Raw genomic sequence first — 12894 nt, forward strand, 5'->3', positions numbered from 1 at the left:
CATTGGGAATGAGTTCTCATCGGGTCATACAACACGGAAGCAGACCCTTTGATCCAAATATTCCATCCCAAATATAATCCCAAACGAAACTAGTCCCACTTGCCTGCTCCTTGCCCATATCCCTCCAAACCTTTCCTATTCATGTACCTATCCAAGTGCCTTTTAAATGTAATTATACTCACAAGCCCAACTTCTTCAGGAAGTTCATTCCACACGTGAACCACTCTGTGAGAAAAAATTGCCCCCATGTCTTTTTTAAATCTCTCTCTTCTCACCTTAAAAACATGCCCCCAGTCTTGAAATGCCCCATCCTCGGGAAAAGACAGCCAACATTAACTCTATCTATATTCTGTATTATTTTATAAACTTGTATCAGGTCGCCCCTCAATCTCCTACATTCCAGTGAAACAAGTTCCAGCCTATCCATCCTTTCTTCATAACTCAAACCTTCCATACCCAGCAATATCCTGGTAAAACCCTCTCCAGATTAATAATATCCTTCCTATAATGAGGAGACAAAAACTGGACACAATATTCCGGAGGATGTTCTTCACCAATGTCCTTTACAACCTCAACATGACTTCCCAACTCCTATATTGAAAGCATTGAGCAATGAAGGCAAGCATGACAAATGCCTTTTTAACCATCCTGTCCTTATGTGATGTAGACCTCAAAGAATTCTGTACCTGACCCCTAGGTCCCTCTGTTCTACAACAGTGCCCAAGGCCCGACCATTATTTGTATAAGCTCAACCCTTGTTTATTGGACCAAAATGCAATACCTCACATTTATCCAGATTGAACTCTATCTGCCATGTTTCAGCTCATTGACCCATTTGATCAAGATCCTTTTGTAATTATAGAAAATCTTCTTCACTCTCAAACATGCCACCAATTTTGGTGTCATCCGCAAACTTACTAACCATGTGTTCTATATTCTGATTCAAATCATTTATATCAATGACAAATAAAAAAGGACCCAGAACTGATCCCTATGGATCATTGCTAGTGCCAGGCCTCCAGTCCAAAAATTAACCTTCTACCACCACTCTCTGTCTCCTGCCATTAAGCCAATTATATATCCATATTTACTTCCTCAGACTTTCTCATTTTTTATGACTTATCATGGTGTTGCCGGCTTTGCACACTTCCCTTCAAATTATTAAACAAAAAGATGATCTATCTTAGGTTTCCCATTGCATACAACCTGAGTTTTGCAGTCTCATCATCAGAGTAATGGGTCAGAAAACAAGGTTCTGATGCATCACTGTGGGAACTGCATGTGGTTGGACCCAAATAAGCGAACCTGATTCATTAACACAAATTAATTTCATTCACTGTTTTTTTGTGCTCCTGCATAGCGTGCTGAAAGTCAGGAATAGGTTGGCTATTGCCAAGTTCAATGGAAATACTGCTGACTGCAATTTTAATGCCACAAGAAAAAGTTCAAACTTTAGTAACCCCTTTCATTCATTAACTATTTGATGTCCAAGAAGCAACAATAAAGGAGGAAAGGTGACCCAATAGATTGGGGTAGGCCATTGTGAAGGAAAAAAAAATTAGTTTGATGGTGCAGGTCTCCCCATTTTAAATGATGGCTGTATTAAGGTGACTGCCATTCGCTGGCTCATTTATGAAGGTAATCAATGTCAACCTACCTGACTTGAAATGTAAACAAAGCTTGGCATTTTACTGTCAATCAGCATGAATTGGTTCATTCTATGTGGCTACACCACAACCAGTGAGAGTCCACTTGCCAACCAATCAACAGCCTCCTCATGCAGTATAAATGTGGCTTTCCCCAAGCTGGTGTTCTTGCGAATTGTCCTGATGAATGCAAGGCAAACATCTTCGACAAAATGTGTCTTTTTTTTTCAGAAATAGTCAAATTCTGTGCTGCCAAATGCCTGCTTCTAACTTTCTCAAGAGGGTTGGAATATAAAAGCAGTGATGTACTTCTGAAACTTTATAAAGCTCTAGTCAGGCCCCATTTAGAATACTGTCTCCAATTTTGGACCCCATACCTCAGGAAGGACTTTCTGAGACTGGGTTGTTTCCAGCGGAGATTCACACGGGTGATCTCTGGAATGGTAGACCTAACATATGAATGGCTGAGGATCCTGGGATTGTATACATTAGAGTTCAGAAGGTTGAGGGGAGATCTACTAGAAACATACAAGATAATGCATGGCTCAGAAAGGGTGGACACTGGGAAGTTGTTTTCGTTAGGTGGGGAGACTAGGTCCCATGCGCACAGCCTTAAAAGTAGAGGGTCAATTTAGAACAAAATGAGGAGACATTTCTTACGCCAGAGAATGGTGAGCCTGTGGAATTCATTGCCACAGAGCGCAGTGGAGGCCGGGACGTAAAATGTCTTCAAGGCAGAGACTGATAAATTCTTGATCTCGCAAGGAATTAAGGGCTACAGGGAGAATGTGGGTAAGTGGAATTGAAATGCCCATCTGCCATGATTGGCAGGTGGACTCAATGGGCTGAATAGCCTTACTTCCATTCCTATGTCTTATGGTCTTTATCACAAGTCGACCCAGAAGAAAAATACTGTAAATGCTGGAAATCTGAAGCAAATACTTTGAATGCTGGAGAAATGCAGCAGGTGTGGAGAGAGAGAAAAACTGAGTTAGTGTTTCAAGTCCAGTATGACACTTATTTAGGATTCAATGAACTGTCTGAAGAAACGTCATACTGAACTCAAAATACTAACTGTGTTTCTCTGTACACAGCTATTGTAAGACCTGGTGAATTTCTCCACCATTCTCTGTATTTATCCCAGAATGAGCGTTGATAACTTGTAGATGATTCCTGATTTCTGCACTGGCTCAGAAATGCCAAAGATGGATTTGAAGCAGAGCTCATGCTTAGGGATCCTTGAAGCTGAGCAATGACTAACAAATAAATGCCACTGCTATAAATGCCAACTGCTGAGTTTTCAACCCTTCTCTTTGCTGCTTTCCTCAAAAAAAGATGCTGAAATTGCCATGGCAAGGCCAGCATTTATTGCCCATTTTGTATATCTTGTGAAGGTGGTGATTGGCTGCCTCTTTTGGCAACTGAGTGTCTTACTCGATCATTTCTGACTATTTCTTGTAATTCTAATTCCTTCCATGTAATTTGAGAAGATAAAATGAGTTTTTGAAGTAAATATTTGAAAAAAAAGTTTATTCTAGCCAACATTTGCATTATCTATGAACTGTCAAACACAATGTAATATATTTTTGGTATTCTCTATTTGATATTAGATATTTTTGCAAATTTTATATGTCAGTAGCACTTTAGCAGTAAACATCGCTAAATGGATGCAGTGATTCACCACAATTCAATTGTGCATACGTTAAACATTTAGTTGAAAGCCACTTTGGACATACTCGGGTTTTGGAGTGATATAAGCAACAAATGATTCCAGATCATGTGATAGATTTCATACAGCAATGCACTAAATGATGACACATTAGAAGAATTCAAATTTATTTTCAAGGAAAAATAAATGTAGAACATTTGTCAACATTTGCAGTGGAAGCAGAGTCTAATCATTCCATTCTTCTGTTGTTCTCACAACAAATGTGAAGATAATTGATTCAGAACTGTCCAAAGTGCTGAAACAGACAAACGCTTGTTTTTAAAGCATCCAATTGAAGCCAAATTGATTTTAAAAAAACATTTCTCCAGTTGAGAACATTCCTAAGTGAGTGGTTTATTCTTAACATTGAATTGGAGTAAACTTCATGGGATTCCCTGTTGGCATTCTTACCTAGTTTGAGCTTTTCTGGAACCTAGGCTCTTTCATTCAATGCTTGTTCTCCTAGATTGTATTTCAGTATGAAACTAATGTTTAAGATTTACAATATTTAAGATGCTTGTATTTTTCATGAAAAGAAAATGGAAAGGCATAGGTGAACTAAAAGGAAAGTCTGAATCTTAAAAATATCTAAATTAAGTACCAAAATCGTCAACACAGAAATAAAGCTTTGAAACCTTATTTCTGAACTATGTAACAGGAAAAGGCTACTTGGCCCGTTTTGCCTGCACCACCAACAGAGATTTACTTCCACCTCCTCAGGAAGTATGGCAAACTGCACATATCATTTCAAGAATAGCACCGAGTGTCAAATCTTCCCTATTTGTATCACCTAGTAGCAGTGATGCCCTTCAAGACACACACAGTATTGGCACAGGGCGAAAGTGAGGACTGCAGATGCTGGAGATCAGAGTCAAGAGTGTGGTGCTGGAAAGGGCTTATGCGCGAAACATCAATTCTCCTGCTCCTCGGACGCTGTCTGACTTGCTGTGCTTTTCCAGCACCACACTTTTGATATGGTATTGGCACAGCTGGTGTGACAAAACAGGTAGGACAACTTTGGCTTTTTTGCAATGATTTCATCTTAATGATTTGCTAATTGCATGATTGATCTGGGATGGTGCTATGCCAGTGTCAGCTTTCTACTCAAGCATGAGGTTCACCATAGTATTACCATTCAGCCTTCCAGCTCCTTAGTTATTAGTGGTTGATACCCAATATGGTGATGTATTCTTCATGTGAGCACATCACTGTTACACTTGTGGGGCACCACCAGTTAGCTGATCTGAAACTGACAGCATATGGGGTTATTTCCAGTTGCCCTCAGCATATCTGGGAATGCCAGCTATGGATTGCAGCAAGTAAATTTGCTGAGAAAATTGTATGTGACTGTGGACATCATGAAGAATAGGGCTTGAGATCCCCCTTCATTGTTAAAGACGATTCCACAGTTCAGTGCTCACATCATCTGAGTTCTTCTATCAGGAATACCTAAAGACATTAGATCATGTGGCTTTCAAGAGAAAGGAATAGAGAGGTGCATTTTATACCTTCAGCTTGTGAGATTTATTATATCTGTGTATGTCTACAATTTTCAGTTCAGAATTGAATGCAGCACAAGTGGATTATACACATTGTTTGTAGGCATTAAAGTAATCTGCCGTGTATTGTCAACACAGCCTCTACAAACCTTTGCTAGTCTTTCTGGATCACCGGGGTGCCGAGGAATGACCTTCTGCAATCTCTGGAAACCATAATCTATTGTGGGCTCATTCAGTGCTGTAGAAACAAAGAGAAATTAATCATATTAATTACTGCAAGGTTGAATTTTATTGTGCACTGTATATCATAGCATCAAACTTGTGATTTTAGTTTTTAATCGAGAAGACTGAAGTACAGGACATCACCATTGAAAGGAGGCAGAAGTAAGGCTCGTTAATTTAGGAGTCTTCTTTGATGTTGGCTGGGAGCTATTTTAATTTCACTGATCAGGATGGTGGGATAAGATCATAAAGAAGACATATTGATGGTAGCTAGTATCCAGATTGGAAATTTGAGAGTTGAAGACAACAGTCTGTATGTTTCGTGTCTGATTTCACACACTATGCGAACTTTGCAGGTTGTGTGGTTGTGCAAGATTCACCGGAAATGACACAGAAAACCCCACACGTTTATACCTTCCAAACTCAGAAATGCAGGTGATTTCATTTTGAGGAGGTGGGGATTTTGTCAGCTGGCTGGAGAGCTGATGCAGACCCACACTGACTCTTTGAGGGGAAGTCCACAAATGTCTATGTCAATCAGGCATTATTGAGGCCACCAAGTTCTTCACCTGGAATTAAAATGTTGGGGCAGATGTCCTACTGTGTAAAAGCCACCAACCGATCAGAGGCTGGACATGACAGTGGCAAGGAGGAGGTTGTGGCTGCTGCCAGAAGGACACCCAGGGTCGTGGAGGATGAAGATGTGATTTCTTGGATGTTTGGCTTCTGGATTGTAGGTAATTGAGATAAGGGAAAGCTATGTTTTATGCAAGAGAAGGACAGCTCAGCAAACATCCATTCTTGCTCAATGTTCACTCTCTTAATCAGGAACTGATTGTCTTGAATCAGGGTTTCTCCCTGCCACAGCTGAAAGCTCACACAGCTTTATCTGTTGGGCACACCATATTGTGACAGATGGCAGCCTGACGCCTTAAGTAGTCCTTAATTCACAACATAAAGGCATCAACTGGTGGTGACATGATAAGATCAACTAAGAGGACTCTTGTGTCGCACTGCTTGTGTCTGTACCACTGAGCCAAGGAAGCTTTGTTTCAACTCCCATTTGATCCAGAGGTATTTAATAATAATTCTGAACAAATTGATTAGACAATTTCAAAGAACAATCAGACACACATAAAAATCAAAGTCAAAGAATATTCCAGATTCTTAAGTTGAAAGAATTTGCTTTTTGTTTGTTGCAAGGGTCGTATATGAAATTAACTTGGGCAGAATTGGACCAAATCCCAGAGCGTCAAGGCTCACACTTAAAAATGCATATGCTAAATTTTTAAATGTATCTATAGATACTTACTGTATTCCAGACATAGTAACTTCTTTTTAATGTCAAATGACATTTCCTATTCATCTCATTGAAGCCCCACACAATGGAGAAATCGGCATTTCATCTCATCAAGCGAAAAGGAGTAATTCATTTACTTCCTGCCTTTTGCTCTGCAACTTTTCCCCTTCAAGGGAAGTAACAAGCAGGTTAGACCAAGAGCCAATGGACGATGTCCATCTGGATTTTAAGAATGCCTTTGACAAGGTGCCACACAGAAGGCTACTGAGTAAGATAAGGGTGTGAGAGGCAAGGTGCTAGCATGGATAGAAGTTTGGCTGTCCGGCAGAAAGCAGAGAATGGGGATAAAAGGGTCCTTCTCCGGTTGGCAGCTGGTAACAAGTGGTGTTCCGCAAGGATCAGTATTGGGACCACAGCTTTTCACTCTATACATTAGTGATCTAGATCTAGCATTCTGGCTAAGTTTGCAGATGATTCGAAGATAGGTTGAGTGACAGGTAGCATTGAGAGGTGGGGAGACTGCAGAAGGATTTGAACAGGTTAGGAGAGTGGGCAAAGAAGTGGCAAATGGAGAACAACTTGGGAAAGTGTGAGGTCATGCAGTTTACTAGGAGGAATAGAGGCACGGACTATTTTCCGACTGGAAAGAGAAATGACAAGTCTGAAGTGCAAAGAGACTTGGAGGTTCTAGTCCAGGATTCTCTCAAAGTAAACTTGTAGGATGAGTCAGTAGTTAGGAAGGCAAATTTAATGATGGCATTTACTTTGAGAGAGGATTTGAATATAAAAACAGGGATGTATTACTGAGGCTCTATAATGCTCTGGTCAGACCGCATGTGGAGTATTGTGCGCAGTTTCGGGCATCATATCTCAGGAAGGATATACTGGCCCTGGAGTGTGTTCAGAGGAGGTTCACAAGAATGGCCCCAGGAAGCTTAACACATGAGGAACGTTTGAGGACTCTTGGTCTCTACTCGATGGAATTTAGAAGGACGGGGGGTGGGGGATCTAATTGAAACAAACAGAATATTGAATGGCCTGGACAGAGTAGATGTTGGGAAGATGTTTCCATTGGTGGGAGAGACTGGGACCTGAGGGCAGTACCTTAGAGTAAAGGGAAGACCTTTGATATATCGAGAAAAGAAGAAACCTCTTCAACCAGCAAGTGGTGAATCTATGCAATTCATTGCCACAGAAGGCTGTGGAGGCCAGGTCATTGAATATATTTAAAACTGAGATGAATAGGTTCTTGAGCATCAATGGTTACAGGGAGAAAATGGTAGAATGGGGTTGAGAAACTTATCAGCTGTGATTGAATGGCAGAGCAGACTTGATGGGCTGAGTGGCCTGATTTCTGCTTCTCTGTTTTATGATCTTATGGCCAAAGTATTTAACCAAATCCCTCTTGAATCTTAGGGGTTGATTCTGCTTCGCCACATTTTTTGGCAGAGCTTTAGTGCATGCTCATTCCTTGCAGAGGAAAGAGAAAGAAACAAAGAAAAGCAGAAGGCTGTTTCCTCTGGGAGAATAATATAAATGGCAGAGGCCATAATCTTTGAACTGCGATGAGGAAAAATGCCTCAACTCAGAATGTTATGAATCTTCTCTCCCAGAGGACAATGGAGGTTCTGGCTTGTGAGTATCTTCAAGGCTGAGAGAATTGTCAAATTTAATGAGGGTTGTTTAGGCAAATAAAGTTGAGCTAGATCCTATTGAATGGTAAACGTATCTTGAGGGATGGTTTCAGTTTCTTGTGTTCTTATGTCAGCAGCTTGGAGAGCTGAAAAGGAACTGATATATTTAGCTTCTTCACTGAACTTCTTTACTTTGGACAGCAAAACTCAAATCCAGTGAGAAGCAAGACCTGAAGTCATCATTAGTCATCAAGGATTGCAAATATAATTTAAGACAGTGGAAATCAGTGGAAGAAGTCTCCAATGGTTTGAGTCATACCTAATACATTTTACTAGAAAGGGACATTGTTGTGGTTGTTGGACACCAATCATCTAAATCCCAGGGCATTGCTGTCCATCTTGAGCTGTTGCATCAATGACCTTGCCACCAACAACAGCAGTCCCATTGCTCAATCCTCAAAATGATCATCTGATATTCAGCAAATTAACTGGGCTAGCCAGTATGCAATGACATATCAGGTCAATGACTGCAAATTTTGAGGTGAGGAATTCACCCCTGACTTCTCAAAGTCTCTCCCACTGTTTACTTGCAGAAGTCAGGAGTGTGATGGAATCCGCTTCATTGAGTGCAGTCTCAGCAAGCACCCAAGACACTCAACAATATCCCATTTAATCAGTAGTCCATCCATCATAAACTTTTGCTTCTTTCAGAATGGCATTTGTTTCCCATTGACAAAATGTACTGCAGGAATTCATCAAAGCTCCTTTGTCAGCATCTTCCAAACTTGCAACCTCTACCACATAGAAGAACAAAAGCAGCATATCCAAGGGAACACAGTTCCTGCAAGTCACATCCCATCCTGACTTGGAACTGCATTATTGTTCCTTCACTGTCACTGGGTGAGAATCCTGGTACTTTGTTCTAAATGGCACAGTTGGTGTACCTATACCACATAAACTACAAGCGTTCAAAAATGCAACTTATCATCACCTCATTCAAGCCAACTTAGGGTGGGCAATACATGCTGTCCTTGTCTCACGTTACAAGAATGACTGTTAAAAAGCTTTCAGTCACAAGCAACAAACTGATATGCTGCGGAAATTTACGATAGTTCCGTAGAACAGCACTTTCCAAATCCACAATCACTTCCATCTAGAAATTCCCCTCTAAGCTCTTATTATCCTGGCTTGGAAATATATTGCAGTTCCTTCAGTATTGTTGGATCAAAATCCTGGAATTCTCTCCCCAGTAGGATTGAGGGTCTGCCTGCAGAACAAAGACTGTCATGGTTGAAAAAGGTAGCTCACCACTACCTCATCAAAGCAACAAGGGATGGGCCAAAAATACTGGCCCAACCTGTAGTAACCACAACCCATAAGTGAATAATAAAACAAACTCTGCACTTGTTGCAAAATTGCATGAGAGATTATGTTAGACACACATCCCCACCCCATACAATTCAGTAGACTCTTGTGACTGGAAGTACATGACAAACAGAAACAGAAGAAGTGCCTTCTGTCAATCATAGGCCTTTGCTGTACTGTTCCAGCAAGTGAATTTGCAAATGGAAATTTTGCTTCATTTAACAAGAATGAATTGAAGCTCATACAATCTTGAGTCATAGTGTAAGGACACAGACCCTTGGCCCAACTTGTCCATGTCTATCAGGTTTGCTGAAAAGACTTCGTCCCATTTGTATGCATTTGACCTATATTCCTCTAAACCTTTCCTATCCGTGTACCTGTCCAAATGTGTTTTCAATGTTTTAATTGTACTTGTCTGTACCACTTCCTCTGGCAACTTGTTCCTTATATGCACCACCCTCTGTGTGAAAAAGTCACCCCCTTGGGTCCCTTTTAAATCTTCCTCCTCTCACCTATGCCCTCTGGTTTTGGACTCTCCTGCCCTGTGGAAAAGACCTTAGCTATTCACCTTATCTGTACCCTTCATGATTTTGTAAACCTCTATCAGGTCATCCCTCAGCCTCCTATGCTGTGGGGAAACAAGTCCCAGCCTGTTCAGCTCTCCTTATAACTCAAACCCTCCAGTCTCAGTAACATTCATGTAAATATTTTTTGCATACTTCCTTTCATAACATTCTTCCTTTAGCAGGACAACTGAACTGTACTCAGTACTCCAAATGTGGCCAGACTGTTATTTTGTATAGCCCTAATGTGACGTCCCTACTCCTATACTCAATGTTTTGCCTTACAAAAGCTGGCATGCAAAATGCCTTCTTCACTACCCTGTTGACCTGTGATGCCACTTTCAAGGAGCCATGTGCCTGCACTCCTAGGTCTCTCTGTTTGACAACACTCCCCAGGGTCCTTCCATTCACTGTAAGTCCTGCCTTGGTTTGTCTGACCAAAATGCAACACCTCATATTTATTTAAATTAAATCCTGTCTCCCAATACTCGGCCCACTAGCCCAATCAATCAAGATCCTGGATAATCTTCTTCACTGTCCACTTACCACCAAGTTTGGTGTCATCCATAAATTTATGAATCATGCCTCCCATATTTTCATTCAAATAACTTATATAAGTGATGAACATCAGTGGACCCAGCATCAATCCTTGCAGCACACCACTGGTCACAGGCCTCCAGCCTGAACAACAGCCCTCAACTACCACCCCCTGTCTCCTATCTTCAAGCCAGTTTTGTAATCCTTTTGTCTAGCTTTCCCTGAATTTCATGTGATCTAACCTTACTCAGCAGTCTCCCATGTGGAACCTTGGTTGTAAGTCTTGCCAAAAGTCTATGTGGACAACGTCTACTGCTCTGCCTTTATCTATCTTCTTGGTCACGTCTTCGAAAAACTCAATCAAGTTTGTGAGACATGATTTTCTCTGCACAAAGGCATGCTGACTATCCCTCGTAAGTCCTTCCCTTTCCAAATTTTGTAGATCCTATTTCTCAGAATTTCCTTTAAAAACATAGCCACCACTGACATCAGGCTCATCAGTCTTCAGTCCCTTGGCTTTTCCTTGTAGCCTTTTTAAAATAATGGCACATACCCTCCAGTCTTCCGGCACCTAACCAGTGGCTGCAGACGATACAAACATCACTGCTCACGCCCCCAAAGTTTCTTTCCCAACTTCCACAATGTACTGGTCATGAGGATTTGTCTACCTTTATGCATTTTAAGACCTCCAGCACCTTCTCTTCTGTAATGTGGACTCTTTTCAAGACATGAATCTCTTCTCAGTGCCTTAAGAATACACTGAATTTACTGGTCAGTTCATAACATACACAGCTTGATGAACTGATACTCAGATGATTTAAACACCCAATTGTCCCATGTAACCTTAGCAGTTATGAAACAGTTTGGCGTATGTTTCTACATAATTTTAAAATGTCACAAATCCTTAATGACAGAATCAGTTACTACCCTCAATTCTGTCAGAATTGATTTGACGGTGTGATGCAATTGCAGGGCTTTTGCCTCTCAGTCAGAAGTCGTGGCCTTCTGCTAGGCTGACAAAAGCAATCTTTCTAGGATAACCTTCAGTCATTGCTGAACAAATGCCATCTTGCAAATAAAACAACATCCTGATGCTCTGTTTATCTTATTACAGAAACACGAAATATCCCATGACACTGTTTAAGTGGAATAAAAGAGAGATCTACTTGTATTATAGCACAGTGTAGAATAATACAGCAATGAGGCTGTTCACCCCACCGTTCCTGTGGTAGAGTTATTTGTTGAAATTTCATGTGTGTTTCTTAACTAACACTAAAAACAGATTCTCTGTCACTTAGCTCATTACTGTTTGTGGATTCTTGCCGTGTGCAAATTGACTGTTGCAATAGAAATACTGGTAACGCTAAGCTGTGGAGTTCTTTAAGATATCCTGGTGATGTGGAAGATGCAGTAGAAGATGCTCGTTCATTATTTGTGTCAATGACCTATGTTGCTCTCCTTCTTAAAATCTCAAGACTTGGCCATTTTTCCATGCTATCTAAATCTTTTGATTAATGTGCATTCTCCTCAGATCACTAAATCCATTGGCTTCAGTGTCGAATATATTGTTTTCTGTGTGACAGATACTTTCTAAGTCCAGGTTGTTGTCTGTGCTTTTCTACTTTCAATTCTCTCTCTTAGCCTCAAGGCACTAACTCTTGTGACGGAACAGTTTAACAAATTCTGACAGTTTTCCAACACATCGTCTCAGTCATCTTTCATCATATGTGCATCGTCACAGGCAATATTAGTAAGTCCAGTCCTGATCACTGACAACTAAATACTCTTATCTTTCAGAGGAAGTCACTGAAGAGGAAGAAAACAGTTTCCTCGTTCCAGCCCAGTATCATAGTCCTGTACTAAACTGGATGAGATTAGCTCAATCAGCACAGACCCATATCTTGAACTCTGAGAGATTTGTGCCCTGAATGTTGGGATCAGCCCAGCCCTCAGGACTGTTCCTGTTTTCAAGTGATTCCAGCCTTTTGACATATCAGCAATATGAAGATCACTCACTGAACTTTCTCCCTTTTGTCACACCAAGTTTTCTGTAGAAGCTGAGAATTCCTGTATATATTGAAACACTGAAGGATTTTGTACATTACAAAATAGTTGCACCAACTTCAGGAAGATGATGACAGAAAAGCCAAGTAAGGGAAGGTTCTATTCATTAAGAGCATGCTAACAATTTCCAACAATTCTCTAGGTGGTGATTTTAATGTTCCTGAGAAATATATTCTTGCAAGTAATTTAATAATTCACCAGTGGGAGGAAATGCCAGTGGCAATTACATCATCAGAGAATGTTCATCATCCTGTTTGGGATACTAGCCGGAGAGCTTGTGGTGATAAAAGGCTCCCCAGAGCACAAGCATGTGGTGCTGGAGGTGAGGGGAGGGGGGGTTTGGGATGGTTTAGTGC

General features: G+C 40.8%; 1 protein-coding gene across 5 annotated transcripts in view; it reads right to left on the reverse strand.

Annotated features, from left to right (window-relative positions):
* The window catches only part of LOC132837019 (transcription factor COE2), a 268330-nt gene that overhangs the window by 35708 nt on the left and 219728 nt on the right, over nt 1-12894 (reverse strand). For all 5 annotated transcript variants that reach the window (XM_060856660.1, XM_060856659.1, XM_060856662.1 and 2 more), the window contains one exon: nt 5003-5091. In XM_060856660.1, the coding sequence (XP_060712643.1) occupies nt 5003-5091 (89 nt within the window). The remainder of the gene's footprint in view (nt 1-5002; nt 5092-12894) is intronic.

The sequence above is a fragment of the Hemiscyllium ocellatum genome, chromosome 48, assembly GCF_020745735.1.
Source record: "Hemiscyllium ocellatum isolate sHemOce1 chromosome 48, sHemOce1.pat.X.cur, whole genome shotgun sequence".
NCBI lineage: Eukaryota > Metazoa > Chordata > Chondrichthyes > Orectolobiformes > Hemiscylliidae > Hemiscyllium > Hemiscyllium ocellatum.